The sequence below is a fragment of the Ammodytes marinus genome, assembly GCF_949987685.1.
Source record: "Ammodytes marinus genome assembly, chromosome: 7".
Lineage (NCBI taxonomy): Eukaryota > Metazoa > Chordata > Actinopteri > Uranoscopiformes > Ammodytidae > Ammodytes > Ammodytes marinus.
The window spans coordinates 2,609,404-2,624,102 of record NC_137211.1 but is presented as its reverse complement, the minus strand read 5'-3'; the positions used below and the strand labels follow the sequence as shown (position 1 = coordinate 2,624,102).

Genomic DNA, 14,699 nt, shown 5'->3' with positions numbered 1-14,699 from the left:
TATTCCAGCAACTTCACAGAGACTCACCAATCGCTTCACAGTGCGGGCTCCGCGGGACTCGTAGCGGAGGAAAAACATTTTTTAGCTAGCTAAAAACGTTGTTTAATATTAGCAGGTCCTTCACGAGTTTTCACAGACTCAAAAATCACTAATTCATCATCAAAATATGTAGTCCTGTATTCAAAATCGATATTCAAATCATCCAAAATTAGCTTCGTTTACACAGAGAGGTTTGACACAGCCACTGTCACTTTTTAAAAGTCCCGAAAAGAGCGATTGTCAGTTGCTCTCGCGGGTAGACGGTAAAAGAAGGCGGGTCTAACTCCTGATTGGCTGGCTAACTAGGCCAACTAATAGAGACAGTGCATAACGCGTCATAATCTGAGGCCACGCCCATCGTGGGGGAAAACAATTCACAGCGCTCCGTTCACTTTCTATTGAATGACACTCGTATTCGGCAAACAAACTTAATAAAAACGTAATACGACATGCCTTTCACAAATACACGTTACATACTCTAAAGCCACGACTCTTGTCTGTCTATACGAGCTGTTTTTGTGAAAATTGATTGAGTTATTTTCCATATCGAGACAAAACTCTTAACTAATGTATGCTTTATGCTAGGCTAATGTTAGCCTTCTGCTGTAGGCTAGCCAGGTCGGACGGGAAAAAACACCTCAATATCTAAAATTACTCAATCATTTTTCACAAAAACAGCTCGTATGGATAGACAAAAGTCGTGGCTTTAAAGAAAGTAACGTGTTTTTGTTAAATGGATGTTTGAATAAGTTTTAATTACGTGTGTTTGGAGAAGACGGGTCTCCTTCAATACAAAGTGAACGTAACGGTGTTCAACGGTTTCCCCCACGATGGGTCCGACCGGACAAAAACACCTCAATATTGAAAATTACTCAATTATTTTTCACAAAAACAGCTCGTATAGACAGACAAGAGTCGTGGCTTTCAAGAAAGTAAAGTTTTTTCGTTAAATGGATGTTTGATTAAGTTTTAATTAAGTTTGTTTGCAGAAGACAGGTCTCCTTCAATACAAAGTGAACGGAACGCTGTTCAATGTTTTCCCCCACGATGGGCGTGGTCATGGGCGTGGCCTATTTCATGCACTGTCTCTATACGTCATCTTACTGTGATTGACAGGTGATTTAACGAATCAAACAATATTATATAGATACAGAATATAGAATAGAGATTAAAGGCATTTAAATAGTGTTCTATTAGGCCTATCTATTTGATCTGTTTCCTGACACTATTTAAAATTAAATCGCAATGTTTTTGTTACTGATTAGTTACTAATACTGTGAATTGGTTCTTATTTAAAGCCATTTAGCCATTTCAATTAGTTATTCATTATTTTAATACCATCATCACTTGATATTGTAGAAAGACTTCAGGCAGTGGTGGATGATGCCATCTTTAGTGCGCCTAACTTGCTTCTTGTCCTTGAAAAAACCTTTTTTAATTGTCTAAATGGGGGAGTCATCCTTGAATAAAGTGTTACTAAACTAATAATAATAATACTGCCTATGTGTGTGTAACGTGTATTAACGGGTTGTTCTTGAACGCAGCTCTAACTACTAATAATGACCTGTCATAAAAGCGGAAAAAAACATTGATTCAATTAAGCTATCTTCATTTACATGCAAGAATCTGGTTAAAACCTTTTTTTTTTGTATCGACAAAGAACCCTCTTTTTGGAAACTGTGCTATCAAAAAAGAATTTAGGTTTTAGGTGATCTCTATGATGAGGGAAAATGACATCTGCCGATACAGACCTTTGGCTGTGCTTCTGTGGCTCCCCCTAGTGTGGACATCTGGCATCGCAAATTAGACTCTTTTGGAAAGGGTCATGAGGTCAGCAGCATGTTATTCCATGCTGCCTCTTAACTCTGAGGAAGATTTGTCAGCCCTTAGATTGACATGAGAAGCTGATCTTAATAAAGCTTCATCAGAGAACTGGAGTTTGATCCTTAAAGATTCAAAAAAGATGTTGAGAGAACTGAAAACAAGACTTATTCACTTGTTTAAGGGTGTATTCACACATGGAAAGTCCGTTAGTTCACTTGCTTTGGTCCAGACCAAATAGAATTTGGATTTTTTTGTTTGGTGTGGTCCACTTTCATATTGCCCCTTTTGCAAGTGAACCAGCATTACGAAGCAAAACCACACGTGATCTAAGGTCATTCATTCATTGGACAGACATTCTGGGGTGGAGAGAAGCAGGAAGAACGAAGTAAAAACTGCGAATTTATCATTGATATAATATGGAGTTAAAAATAATAAAAATGCCTACATCTAGCCTATAAATAAAGAAGAAAAAAATCTAATTATTGTTGTTTCATATGTTTATAATATGTAGCCCTATGACAATGCCACGTTATGTGGCTTCTAGCCTACGATGTGAAACATCATTTTTACTGTATTTTTGCTGCTGGACGCGCGACTCGCGTGAAGAATAGGCTCAAACTGAAACACAGCTGATTAAGCTGTGTATCAGCTGGGTGTCAGTTCGGCGCAGTTCAGCACCAAACTGACACGGGGACAGTATTGACGGTCCCGTTGGGAAGAACAATAAAAACACACACTTCATGCAAAGCGCAGCGTGAACCTGTTGGCACTGTAGGCTACGGGAGACGCTCCTCTCCATCTGATCGCTGATCCGCACGCATCATTATCAAATGTAATATTTTCGCTCGGGGCTCCCGGTCAAACCACAACTAATCTTCCTAACAATGGCGACAACAACACTTTCCCATAATGTGAAGCTGATGGCGATTTATTAAAAAAGAAAAGAAAGAAAAGGCGCAGTGCTTCCTGCAATTGGGTCGGATCGAGTCCGGCCAAATTCACACCACAAACGAACTGCAGCAGAGTGCGTTTTAAAGCGCATCGAGACTACCTCTTCAGCTGGGTCTCGGAGCGTTTGTTTGGTCCGCCCCCGAGTGCGATTGCTGTATTCACACCTGTCTGAAAGATGCGCACCGAAGGTGGAAGTGCACCTGAGTTCGTTTCAACCGAACTAAACACAGCATGTGTGAATACACCCTAAAACATTGCATGGAGTTTACTGGACCACATCCAGGTTACACAGAGCAGGGTTGAGGGACGATGCAGGGTGTTGGAGGTGCACTGTGAATAATGGTACTCTGGTTCATAGGCTATGGGGATGCCCAAAAGTACTGTTAGAATTTTCAAAGTAGGCCTATCATTGAACCAAATATAATCAAATCATAATTAAAAAAAAATTAAAACTCAACTCATCATGATGGAATGTTGTTTATTAATTTTCATGATTTCATAATACACAATTTTATATTCAGAATTTTTCCCACTGGCACTTTTATTTCATGTAACGTCTCATTTAATTTCAAACTTATTAACATGACAATTTGTTTAATTTGAGTTATTTTCTTATACAATGGTAGGGTCACCGGCCCTTCACCTTTCAGCCAATGCTGTAACACCCTGATTGGCTAAAATGGTCAAAAGGGGAGACGCTGAATTATACTTATGAATAATTTGTATAGTAATAGTTTAAATGGCACATTTTCTACTCATAAAAAACAATTTTAAAGATCTAAATAAAACTGATTTAGTTAATGTGGTTAGTAACATCCATTCAAATTTAATTTTTTCTATCTTAACTGTATCCTAAAGAAAGTTGGTTAAATATGAAATCCTTCAGTGTGGAGTCAGAGATTCTAGAGAATGCTTGTTGTCCAAATAACGTCAAAATCAGTGAATATCTCCTCGCGATCTGCTACCTGTTTGTACCGTGTGTGCGCTGAATTGACAAAAAGTGAATTTGACAACAATTGTTCTCCAGAATCTCTAACTCCACCTCTAACTTGGTGATACAAAATCACTCGCCTACAGTGGCAACTCACGTCTACTATCAATATCATCTAACTAATTGTTTTGTTTGTAAATTAATCAGTTAAAATATTTAGTGTCAGAAAAGTGATACATTTACCACAGCCCAAGGAGATACATTTTCATATATTGCATTAATCAACCACAACTCTTAAAACCAAAGATATTAAATTCATGATTATATATGAAAAACACACACAAAAAAAACATCAAAATCCTTAAAGCAGAGTCGGCCCTGGTCTCTGGGGGCCCATATAAAATATATTCTTAAGCGAACACGAGACAAGAAGGAACTAAAGATTTCCTGAACAACATTTGGAGACGTTGGCACTCCCAGGATTCTGTGGTAAAAACAAAGTTTAACTCAGTCAACTCAGACTTGGAGAAGTGTCTTCACAAGCTTTTCCTGGACAGTTTGCAGCACTGACAGTGAAATCAATGACATTTGGAGGTGGCTGTTTTATGAAAGGGCTCTAATTGTTTTCATATTGTAGCAGCCATATATTGTGTCTTTACGTGAAATGGAATTTACCATGTCACTACAAATTATTAGGTCTACAAGTTTTGGACATTATGTCAGCTTTAACTCATATTGGTATATTATATTAACACAAATTGGTTCAAACTGAATCCTGCTTAGGGCCCCAAAAGATTAGGGCCGGCTCTGCTTGGAAGATGTTGCAGTTACATACTTATAATCACATTAGTAACATGACAGCTTAAGAATAAAACATATATAATTATTTTCTATATAACTCAGAAGTTGAATATAGTCTGACACACTACAGCTAGACAACAAAACAGTATATAGACCAGGGCTGTACGCTTATTTTTTTAGGTGGTAGCACTGGTGCTAGCAAGCAAAAAAATTCAGTAGCACAAAAATAGATTTGGTAGCACACAAAGTATGATCGAAAACTTGCATAACCTTAACCCTTGCATTTCGCTCTAATTACCTTTGAGCATGTCATCTTGGTTTTATTTGAGATTCTCAATGAATATGATATCCTAGTGTGCAGTAGTAATTGTAGAAAAATGAATAGGGGTGCACTGATTGCAATTTAGACAAAAGAGTCTAACCTGCCAATGGCAATTTTTTTGCTGATTCAGAATTATTTCCCCCCTATAGAACTATAAAAATAATGTCTATACCTATATATTTTTTATATAAACATATCATTATTATATTAGGCTAATAATAACAAACATTTTTAGAACATTTCATTCTTTTAATGAAAACCAAACTTTAAAACATTGAACATATAGCCTATTAAATAAATTAGTCAACATATTTATACAATTTAGGCCAAGTTAAATAAATTGTGTCAATCTTTGTCAGTTACTATCATAGATAGTTACTGCTGTTGACTGCAGGGCTGTGAAGCGGCCTAACTTCCTGTTCTTACCTGCTTCAAAATAAAAGTCAACTCGCATTTGGCTAGTAACCGACGTTTATTGTGAAGGCGCACAGGAAATGTTCTGTTTGCACACGCGCTAACTTGACTGCCTTAATGTAAAGGGAGCCGTCTCCTTCCTGTTTTTAACCGTTGGTGAAGTTAGACGCTATAATCTCGCCGCACAAGCACAGATCCCGAGCACACATCTTTCACCAGCCAAAGTGGAGGGTAGACTTAATAACTTACTCGCCTAAGACTACATTCACCCGCATTTGGAGAGTTTTAATGTAGAGCCCTCTAAGCAGTGTTGTGCAGCGCTCCTCTGTGTCTCAAACAGACAGCATCTGCTCATTAGCACTGGTGGGACTGGATTCGTATTCATCATCGCACGTGATCAATTTCAGTAGCAAATGCGATCAAAACTGTCGCACTGTACAGCCCTGATATAGACACAATCTTATATTAAAACTAGGGATGCTCCGATCGATCGGCCACCGATTTAAAATCGTCCAATTTTCTCTCCAAATGACTGATCAGCTTTTTAGCCTATTTGCAAAGGCCGATCTTTAAATTATTAATAATGTATTTTTATCCATTTCTTTTTTACTAATCTTAAATAATTAAGACAATAAAAAAAAATTGTTGAGGTCTGCGGCATTATTGTTACTGTAGTGCATCCCATTTAACTGTAACAGTAATCACACATTTTTAGGTTTGTTTTAATAAAAAGAGGTTACCAAATACAAAAATATCACTTAGCATTTGTTTTATATTGCATAATGAAGTATAATATATCTGATAGTGAAAAATATTTGGAGGCCTATTCATGAGTTTAATGAGTGTTTAATAATGGGCAACCTTAATCTAAGTGACAATTTTATGCAAATTCATCATAAGAGTACAATAATATGTATTAGGCCATTTTAAGAAGAGGCAGCTAATACAATTACATTACAAGTATCTCCATTTTAAATAGCAAATAAAAAATATTAAAAATCGGTACCGGGATCGGCCACAAATTGAGATCGGAGCATCCCTTAAACTTCTATTCTACTTAATCTTAAATGAAGATTTTTTTTTATGAAACCAAAGATCTTCATATCATTAAATTGTCTTCCCTTAATGGTGTTCAAATCTTATGTTATCTCATCTTGTTTTATCTTATAGCGTTTTTAAAGCAGTTGTCTAAAACAGCCCTAATAATTTATCTGACATGTCATAATTACCTGAATGCTGCAGCTCTATTCCGACACATTACATGAGGACTTTGAGGAATTAAAACAGACAGAGATTCAACATTAAAGCCTCTGGAAACCTGGTCTAAAATAGTAAAAATCTATATATATATTATATTAAAGTTGGGTATGTCAATAAGCATTTACAAAAATCAGATTGAAAATAAATGTTCATAAATATTATAAAAGTTGGTTAAATTTTTTTTGGGGGTTTACATGGGGTTTAAAACTCATCCTTTTTGCATGCTGTGGTCTCCTTCTCTGTCTCCTTCTCTTCCTTGGTGAAGAACTTTCCATCCGCCTGCTTCCTGAAGGACACTTTGACGTGTTCCAGCCCTTGCTCCTTCAGCTTCTGTTTGACCTGAGACACAGAACTCCTCAGCATTATCACTCACATAGATAAACCTTGATGCTAAATGCACTCTTGTTAAAGGTGGAGTCAGTTATTCTGGAGAACGCTTGTTGTGAAAATCACTTTTTTTCCAAATCAATGAATATCCTCAGAATCCACTACCTGTCCATTGTGTGTTCACCCAAAAGTCTAGGCTCTGTAAATATGTTTACAAAGGTCATGTTAACCCACCATAGCTAGCAACATGGCGTTTTCTGACAACAAGCTTACTCAAGAATCGCTGACTCCACCTTTAAGTTACAACCTGCAATCCCTTTTTCTGTTTTTCTACCTCTTCAGTTTTTTGTGCTGTTGTAACATGAAATGCTTTTCTTGAAATCAATCGTTCTTAATCTTATTTTTAAATGTTCCTTTTAAGAGTAATTAGGTTATTCTGTTTTAACGTAAAATAATAATAAAATCAAACATGGTTTACCTGCTCCAAGAGGGCGTCCTTCATCGCTTCGTCATCCAGATCCTGACCGTCTTCTACGCGCAGATGCAATTTGAACACTTGCCTTGTCATCACGGGGGCTTTGGGGGCCAACTCTGCCAGGGACAAAAAATATAGATTCAAATACCCTTTTCCTGGGGCGCTTCGGTGGTGCAGTGGATATTAGAGCGCGTACCATATTGGCTCCGGCCTTCGTTGCAGTGGTCATGGGTTTAAATCTGACCCGTGGACCTTTACTGCAGGTCATCCCCCCTCTCTCTCTGTCTCCCAATTTCAACTCTGTACTATCTAATAAAGCTTGAAAATGCCCAAAAATTATCTTAAAAAAAAAAAAAAAATCCTGTAATCCTAAATTACTTTACAGTTTAGCAATTGAATATTCTTTTTTCAAATAAATTTAAAATGTTACGGCGGCTGTAGGGGCAAACTCTGCCAGGGAAAAAAATATAGATTCAAAAATTCAATTTCCTGTAATTCTAAATAACTTTAAAAAACCACGAACAGTTGGAATCATTTTATTTCTAATACCTTTTTACAATAATGTCTATTTGTGCTGATTTTCCCCTTTTGTATTGTACCCTGTCATCTCTTTAATAATCTGGCTGTAGTGAAATGTTATTATTGGTTCTGTGTTACAATAATAAGTGTCCCATCAATATCTGATGGGAATTTTAAACTTCTTAGACAGAAATGCACTAAACAGTAAAACTATAACCAGAATAAATAATAAAAATGGCAATTTAAATGTACTTATATTTATAATTCCACTTGATAATTAGAAATAAGTGTGACTGCCTGTCGTGACACAGCAAAGTGTATATTTTTTATATCAATATATTCAGGGGGACTTTTTGTGCATATTTGCAATTGGGCGGGTTGGGGTGGGGTTGTAAATACAGCCTTATGTGATGTGAAAATGTGGTATTTAGATCGTCCGTGTTTTGCATATTTTTCAGCACACACTTATCATCTGCAGCTGATAACCACGGCATGCTTCCAAACAATTTCTGGAAAACTATCCAGACTGCTTAAGTGTATTTTTAATTTGGGACATTTGATGCTAAAATAAGCCTACATCTAAATGTTATTTGGATAAATGGGTTACCTTCGGTTAGATTGTAGCAAATGAATGGCAAGATCCCGTTACAGGGGTGGTCATTCCATTTTCCAGCGTCGCCGAAGTATGCATCCCCACAATCCTCCCCGGCCTGGTTAGTAGGTTCACCCTCTCTCCAGAACCTAAATGAGGAATTACTTCCGTCCGACCACTTCCAGGAGTCTCTGAAAAGGCCGATCCAGACTGCTGTTCCTGGAGGTACCAGCTCTTTCACCTTCTCGTTCTCCGCATTGTTTCTCACACTGACCAGGTCTGTGTAGTTTTCTCTGCAGAAGCTCTGAGCCTCAGTCCATGACATGTTGTTGCTGGTGAGGTGATATGTGACATTTGACCCTGAAAATAGACCACAGAGAGGCACTGTTATGTAGAGGGACCATAACCTATCATTTGTTTAAACAAATATTTTCCAGTCTTTCCAAATCAACAACAAACTAAATAATCTCTTAAAATCTACACCGAATACATAAGTGCATATAATTTTTCTCAATAAATTCTATTTTTTTGTAAAACTAAGGTGTTGTGTATAGAAACCAGTGGCGTAACTTTGATGTTCATATTGGTGGGGACACAATTTGGCGAAACGCCCTCGCCCCAGACCCAGCATCCAACCGCTCACTAGTTTATTAACCAAACCAGTTTTATCATGTATCTACACTCAACAAAAATATAAACGCAACACTTTTGTTTTTGCTCCCATTTTTCATGAGATGGACTTAAAGATCTAAAATTCATTCCAGATACACAATATTACCATTTCTCTCAAACATTGTTCACAAATCTGTCTAAATGTGTGATAGTGAGCACTTCTGCTTTGCTGAGATAATCCATCCCACCTCACAGGTGTGCCACATCAAGATGCTGATCTGACATCATGATTAGTGCACAGGTGTGCCTTAGACTGTCCACAATAAAAGGCCACCCTGAAATGTGCAGTTTTGTCTCACAGCAAAATGCCACAGATGCCACAAGCATTGAGGGAGCGTGCAATTGGCATGCTGACAGCAGGAATGTCAACCAGATCTGTTGCTCGTGCATTGAATGTTAATTTCTCCACCATAAGCCGTCTCCAAAGGCGTTTCAGAGAATATGGCAGTACATCCAACCGGCCTCACAACCGCAGACCACGTGTAACCACACCAGCCCAGGACCTCCACATCCAGCAGGTTCACCTCCAAGATCGTCTGAGACCAGCCACTGAGACAGCTGCTGAAACAATTGGTTTGCATAACCAAACAATTTCTGCACAAACTGTCAGAAACCGTCTCAGGGAAGCTCAACTTCATGCTCGTCGCCCTCATCGGGGTCTTGACCTGACTCCAGCACGTCGCCGTAACAGACTTGAGTGGGCAAATGCTCACATTCGATGGCGTCTGGCACGTTGGAGAGGTGTTCTCTTCACGGATGAATCTCGGTTTACATTGTTCAGGGCAGATGGCAGACAGCGTGTGTGGCGTTGTGTGGGTGAGCGCTTTGCTGATGTCAATGTTGTGGATCGAGTGGCCCATGGTGGTGGTGGGGTTATGGTATGGGCAGGCATCTGTTGTGGACGAAGAACACAGGTGCATTTTATTGATGGCATTTTGAATGCACAGAGATACCGTGATGAGATCCTGAGGCCCATTGTTGTGCCATACATCCATGAACATCACCTCACGTTTCAGCAAGATAATGCACGGCCCCATGTTGCAAGGATCTGTACACAATTCTTGGAAGCTGAAAATGTCCCAGTTCTTGCATGGCCAGCATACTCACCGGACATGTCACCCATTGAGCATGTTTGGGATGTGCTTGACCGGCGTACACGACAGCGTGCACCACTTCCCACTAATATCCAGCAACTTCGCACAGCCATTGAAGAGGAGTGGACCAACATTCCACAGGCCACAATTGACAATCTGATAAACTCTATGCGAAGAAGATGTGTTGCACTGCATGAGGCAAATGGTGGTCACACCAGATACTGACTGGTTCTGAGTCCCCAGACCCCCAATAAAGCAAAAAAATGCACATTTCAGAGTGGCCTTTTATTGTGGACAGTCTAAGGCACACCTGTGCACTAATCATGATGTCAGATCAGCATCTTGATGTGGCACACCTGTGAGGTGGGATGGATTATCTCAGCAAAGCAGAAGTGCTCACTATCACACACTTACAGAGATTTGTGAACAATGTTTGAGAGAAATGGTAATATTGTGTATCTGGAATGAATTTTAGATCTTTAAGTCCATCTCATGAAAAATGGGAGCAAAAACAAAAGTGTTGCGTTTATATTTTTGTTGAGTGTATGTACAGTTTAGTCAAGAGTTGAGCGGCTATTAGGGCTGGCCCGAATGCCATTTTTCAGGCTTCGAATATTCGTTGGTTTTTCCGAGCGAATATTCGAATATTCGTTCCAGAAAAACACACCATCAAAAACAACATAAAAAAAAAAAAAAAAAAAACTTTAATAATCCCTATATACTCCCTGGAACCGATTTTGACAGTATCTGCATATTTTGTTGAATATTTACGCGCTCGGAGGTGAAGTAATGGATGTGCTATGACACTTAGTGATGTAATATCCTCCTAAATGAGCAATACTACTACTACTACTACTACTACAATATTACTAACTTTTATATCCAAATATAAAATTATTTGATGACATTATATTGCAGTACTAGCTTCTTGCAAAAAAAATGTTGGAAAAAAAAAATATATATATATATATATATATATATATATATATATATATATATAAAAAAAACGAAGCTCCGAATACTAATTTAAGCTCCGAATACTGATTTTCCGAACGAGTATTCGAATATTCGAATAATTCGGGCTAGCCCTAGCAGCTATTAATCGTTTTGCACTAAAAAAACTTTCATACTTTCTATTCATACATCCTTGGCTGCTTATGTTTCACTCCCCGACTCGGAATTTCAGTTTACGAGTGAACCGGGGAGTTGGAGCGCAGCTGAAGCGCGAGCGTGCCCGAGCCTCGGCGAGCCGGTGAGAGAGAAACAACACAGAGCCGGTGATGGCTGCAGAGAATGGTGATTCGCGCAAGTAAAAAAGACAAGATGCTTGCGGTCTACGGGGGCTTAATTGTTTCCAAGGCGATCTAACTTTACTACAGCACATAGCAGAGCAGAATCAATAGGCATATTTGGTGCGCTGCCGCTCTCAAATTAATATAATAATAATAATAATAAATTTTATTTATATAGCGCTCTTCTCTCTCTCAGAGCGCTTTACAAAAACAAAACAATAAACAAACAAAAATAACATGTAGAGTTGGGTTGGTGGGTGAACTAGGGGTAGGCAGAGGAGAAGAGATGGGTCTTGAGGTGCGACGGAGCTTGCAGGTAACCGGACGAATGGGATGGAGTTTCCGTGCTGGGTCAAAACAAACCCGCGGCGGGAGCCTCTGTGGATGTAGCGGCGGCGGCGTAGGAGTCCAAGTTGTTTAATGACTGAGATGGACGATGGGATGAGGTAGTTGAAAAGTCCAAACAGCTGTGCAGGTGAATAAGTAATCATAATGAACCAGGGGAAGAGTCTGACTGAGGGGAGACCATGCGGAGTGAGGAGGATGGATGCGACCAGATGTAGCCGACGGAGCAGCGATCGTTAGCCGCCACTCGGTAGCTCGGTAGCTGAGCGAGGGCGACCTGCTAGCAGTACACAACACAGTGCGATCAGAGAGACCAGGAGGCGGCTGAAGCAGGTGGGACCAACGATGATGGTCAGCAGGCACCCGGAGATTATCCGACTGGCCAGTGTTGGAGCACAGCGGCAGCAGGTGAAGTGGCGTGTGTGGCTATATGAGCAGTGGCGAGAAGCAGCGAACAATCAGCAGCAGCGGCCTCTGCCTACGGTTGGTACGTCCCTTCGGTTGCCAACCCACGAATGGTGTTATGAGATAAAGTCCCCGTTCAATCTTGAAGTAAGCTAGCATCCAATGAATCGTTGTTCCCACACAGGTAGTAATGCCAGCGGATTGAAAAAATATTCCAAGTGAAGCCAATCACACTGTCCGATTAGTTCATGGAAAATAAAATAAATAAAATTAAGTTATTGAAAGTTCAAAAGTTCAAACACCGGCGAGCAGCGGCAGCAAGTTGCCAGCGTTCACTCGTTGCCATGGTAACTCAAATTAAGCAACCAATCACCACTAACCGAAACACAACCCACGACAATCAACAGGAGGCAAAGCCAATCACAAAATACATAAGGCGGGACTATAAAGAGGCAACGCATTAACCCTTTCTCGTCGTTGTATATCGTTCTCATATTGGTGTGGACCATTTCAGCACATTTGAATATTGGTATGGACACGTCCACACCGTCCATATGCAATTTTACGCCCATGATAGAAACTGAATGAAAGGTGTTACAAATAACAATTAAATAATAACAAATACAATTGGTATGTTTCACTGATTCATACATCATAGGCTGACGTGTCGAAGAGAAGCAGCAAAGTGGTCAAGAAACTAATCTCATGTGTTATATGGTGTGACTTAATATACTCACCTTGGACATCACAGCAGACTGCCTTATAGAGTCCACTACATGATGGGTGGCTCCACAGTCCATCATCCTCCATCAGTCCACAGTATTCTCCACTGCCTATTCCGGTTGGTTCTCCGGTCGAAAAGTTTCTAAACTCCACCTCTCCGTGTTTGTAGAAACTGCTGTTTGGCAGTGACCACATCCAGCTGTACATGTCAGTACGGTGCAGCCCTATCCAGGGCCACTGAAAGCAATAATTGATTGTGTTACTTCAGCCTCAACTGTCATATGAAGCTGAAACAGACGCCTATTGAGGACAGGAATACTCGAGAAAAAAAAGGACTGGAGCCTTGAAACTCTGCAAACAGATTAACTTTGTCTTCATCAAAATGGACAAAGACATAAGGCATCATCAAAACAGAAGGACACAGATATACCTTAAAAAAAGACCTTTAAAAAACAATAGTTCACAAAGTGCTTTGACATGATAAATAGGAACAAATACAAATCAAATACATATACAAAATAAGTCAATACATGTATATCATTGTGATGGTGAAAAAGAAAAGGGAAGATAGAGCCGCAAATGCAATAAATAAAATGAGATTAAAAGGTGATAGGATTAGGGATGGGCATTTTAAGAAATGTCATTGATCGATCATCGGGAAAATTAACGATCAATTATCGAGTAATCGTTATCTTTTTACATATTAAAAAATGCCAACAGTGTATACTACAATAATACAGCATTTTTACCATAGACTGTATACAAGAGGTTTTTACTCAATTACATCTTTATTCCAAGATCTTCTAGGCAAACAACAATCTATTAAGACAAGGCAACTTAAAATAATAATAAAATGCGGCGCTGGTTAAAGCCCGAGGCTATGAGCCAACAAGGAGGCAATGCTACGATACCTTTAAAGTTTAAACACATATGCGCCTCCTAAGATGCTGCCAAAGACTGCATAAGGGCACGGCACGTTTCTCTGAGTGGTAAAGGACCTAACGTTACTTCTAATCATCATCTAAAATGTGCAAATTAGTTCCCTGATGAAGGCTAAGTAGGAAAGCATAGACGCTAAAGTTAGCCGCTAATGCTAGCGGCGCTAACGTAACACGTTGAACAGGGTCGGATGTAGGCTTCAATGTACAAGTGGTACATAATTCAGTTTGTTTAAGTGTTTTACCTATACAAGGTTTCACAATGCTTAATGAACTTAGTTATTTTCGGTTCTAAAGCTGTCCGATGCCAAACTTCGCCTTAACTTCTTCCTGTTTAAGTTTTGACATCTACGGTAGCTTGCAGGCTGCTGCCTGAGCCTGTTCTGTTGTCTCTTACTACTAGTTAAGTATCTCCCCCTGCTGGTAGGATGTTTAATTGCTGCCCATACAGTCTATGGTGCTGCCACATAGTGAAATTCATTGCTGTGCTGCCGGACTCACACTGCGCAACACAACGCTATATGATCGATAACAATTTCACGTGATCGAAAATATTCTTAACGAGCAATGATCGATTAATCGATTAATTATGCCCATCCATAGATAGGATACAAAGACAATGAGAAAGATGATAAAGAGACGGCATCACGTGAACCCAACACCATACAAATGTGTTTTAAGAAGTGATTCAAAATAATTTACTGATTCCGCAAGATTTATCTCCGTTTTCTGTATTGTATTTGTACATTTGTTTTAATTTCTCTAATCATTAGTT

At 39.2% G+C, this 14,699-nt stretch overlaps 1 protein-coding gene across 1 annotated transcript in view; it reads right to left on the bottom strand.

The window, feature by feature from the left end:
* Positions 1-3,288: 3,288 nt before the first annotated feature.
* LOC307253660 (C-type mannose receptor 2-like) overlaps positions 3,289-14,699 on the bottom strand; it is a 43,701-nt gene continuing 32,290 nt past the window's right edge. Inside the window, exons 6-9 of the mRNA XM_080031781.1 lie at positions 13,001-13,223; positions 8,471-8,815; positions 7,348-7,460; positions 3,289-6,881 (exon numbers count right to left, since the gene is read on the bottom strand). Coding sequence (XP_079887907.1) covers positions 6,744-6,881; positions 7,348-7,460; positions 8,471-8,815; positions 13,001-13,223 — 819 coding nt within the window. The 3' untranslated portion in view covers positions 3,289-6,743. The remainder of the gene's footprint in view (positions 6,882-7,347; positions 7,461-8,470; positions 8,816-13,000; positions 13,224-14,699) is intronic.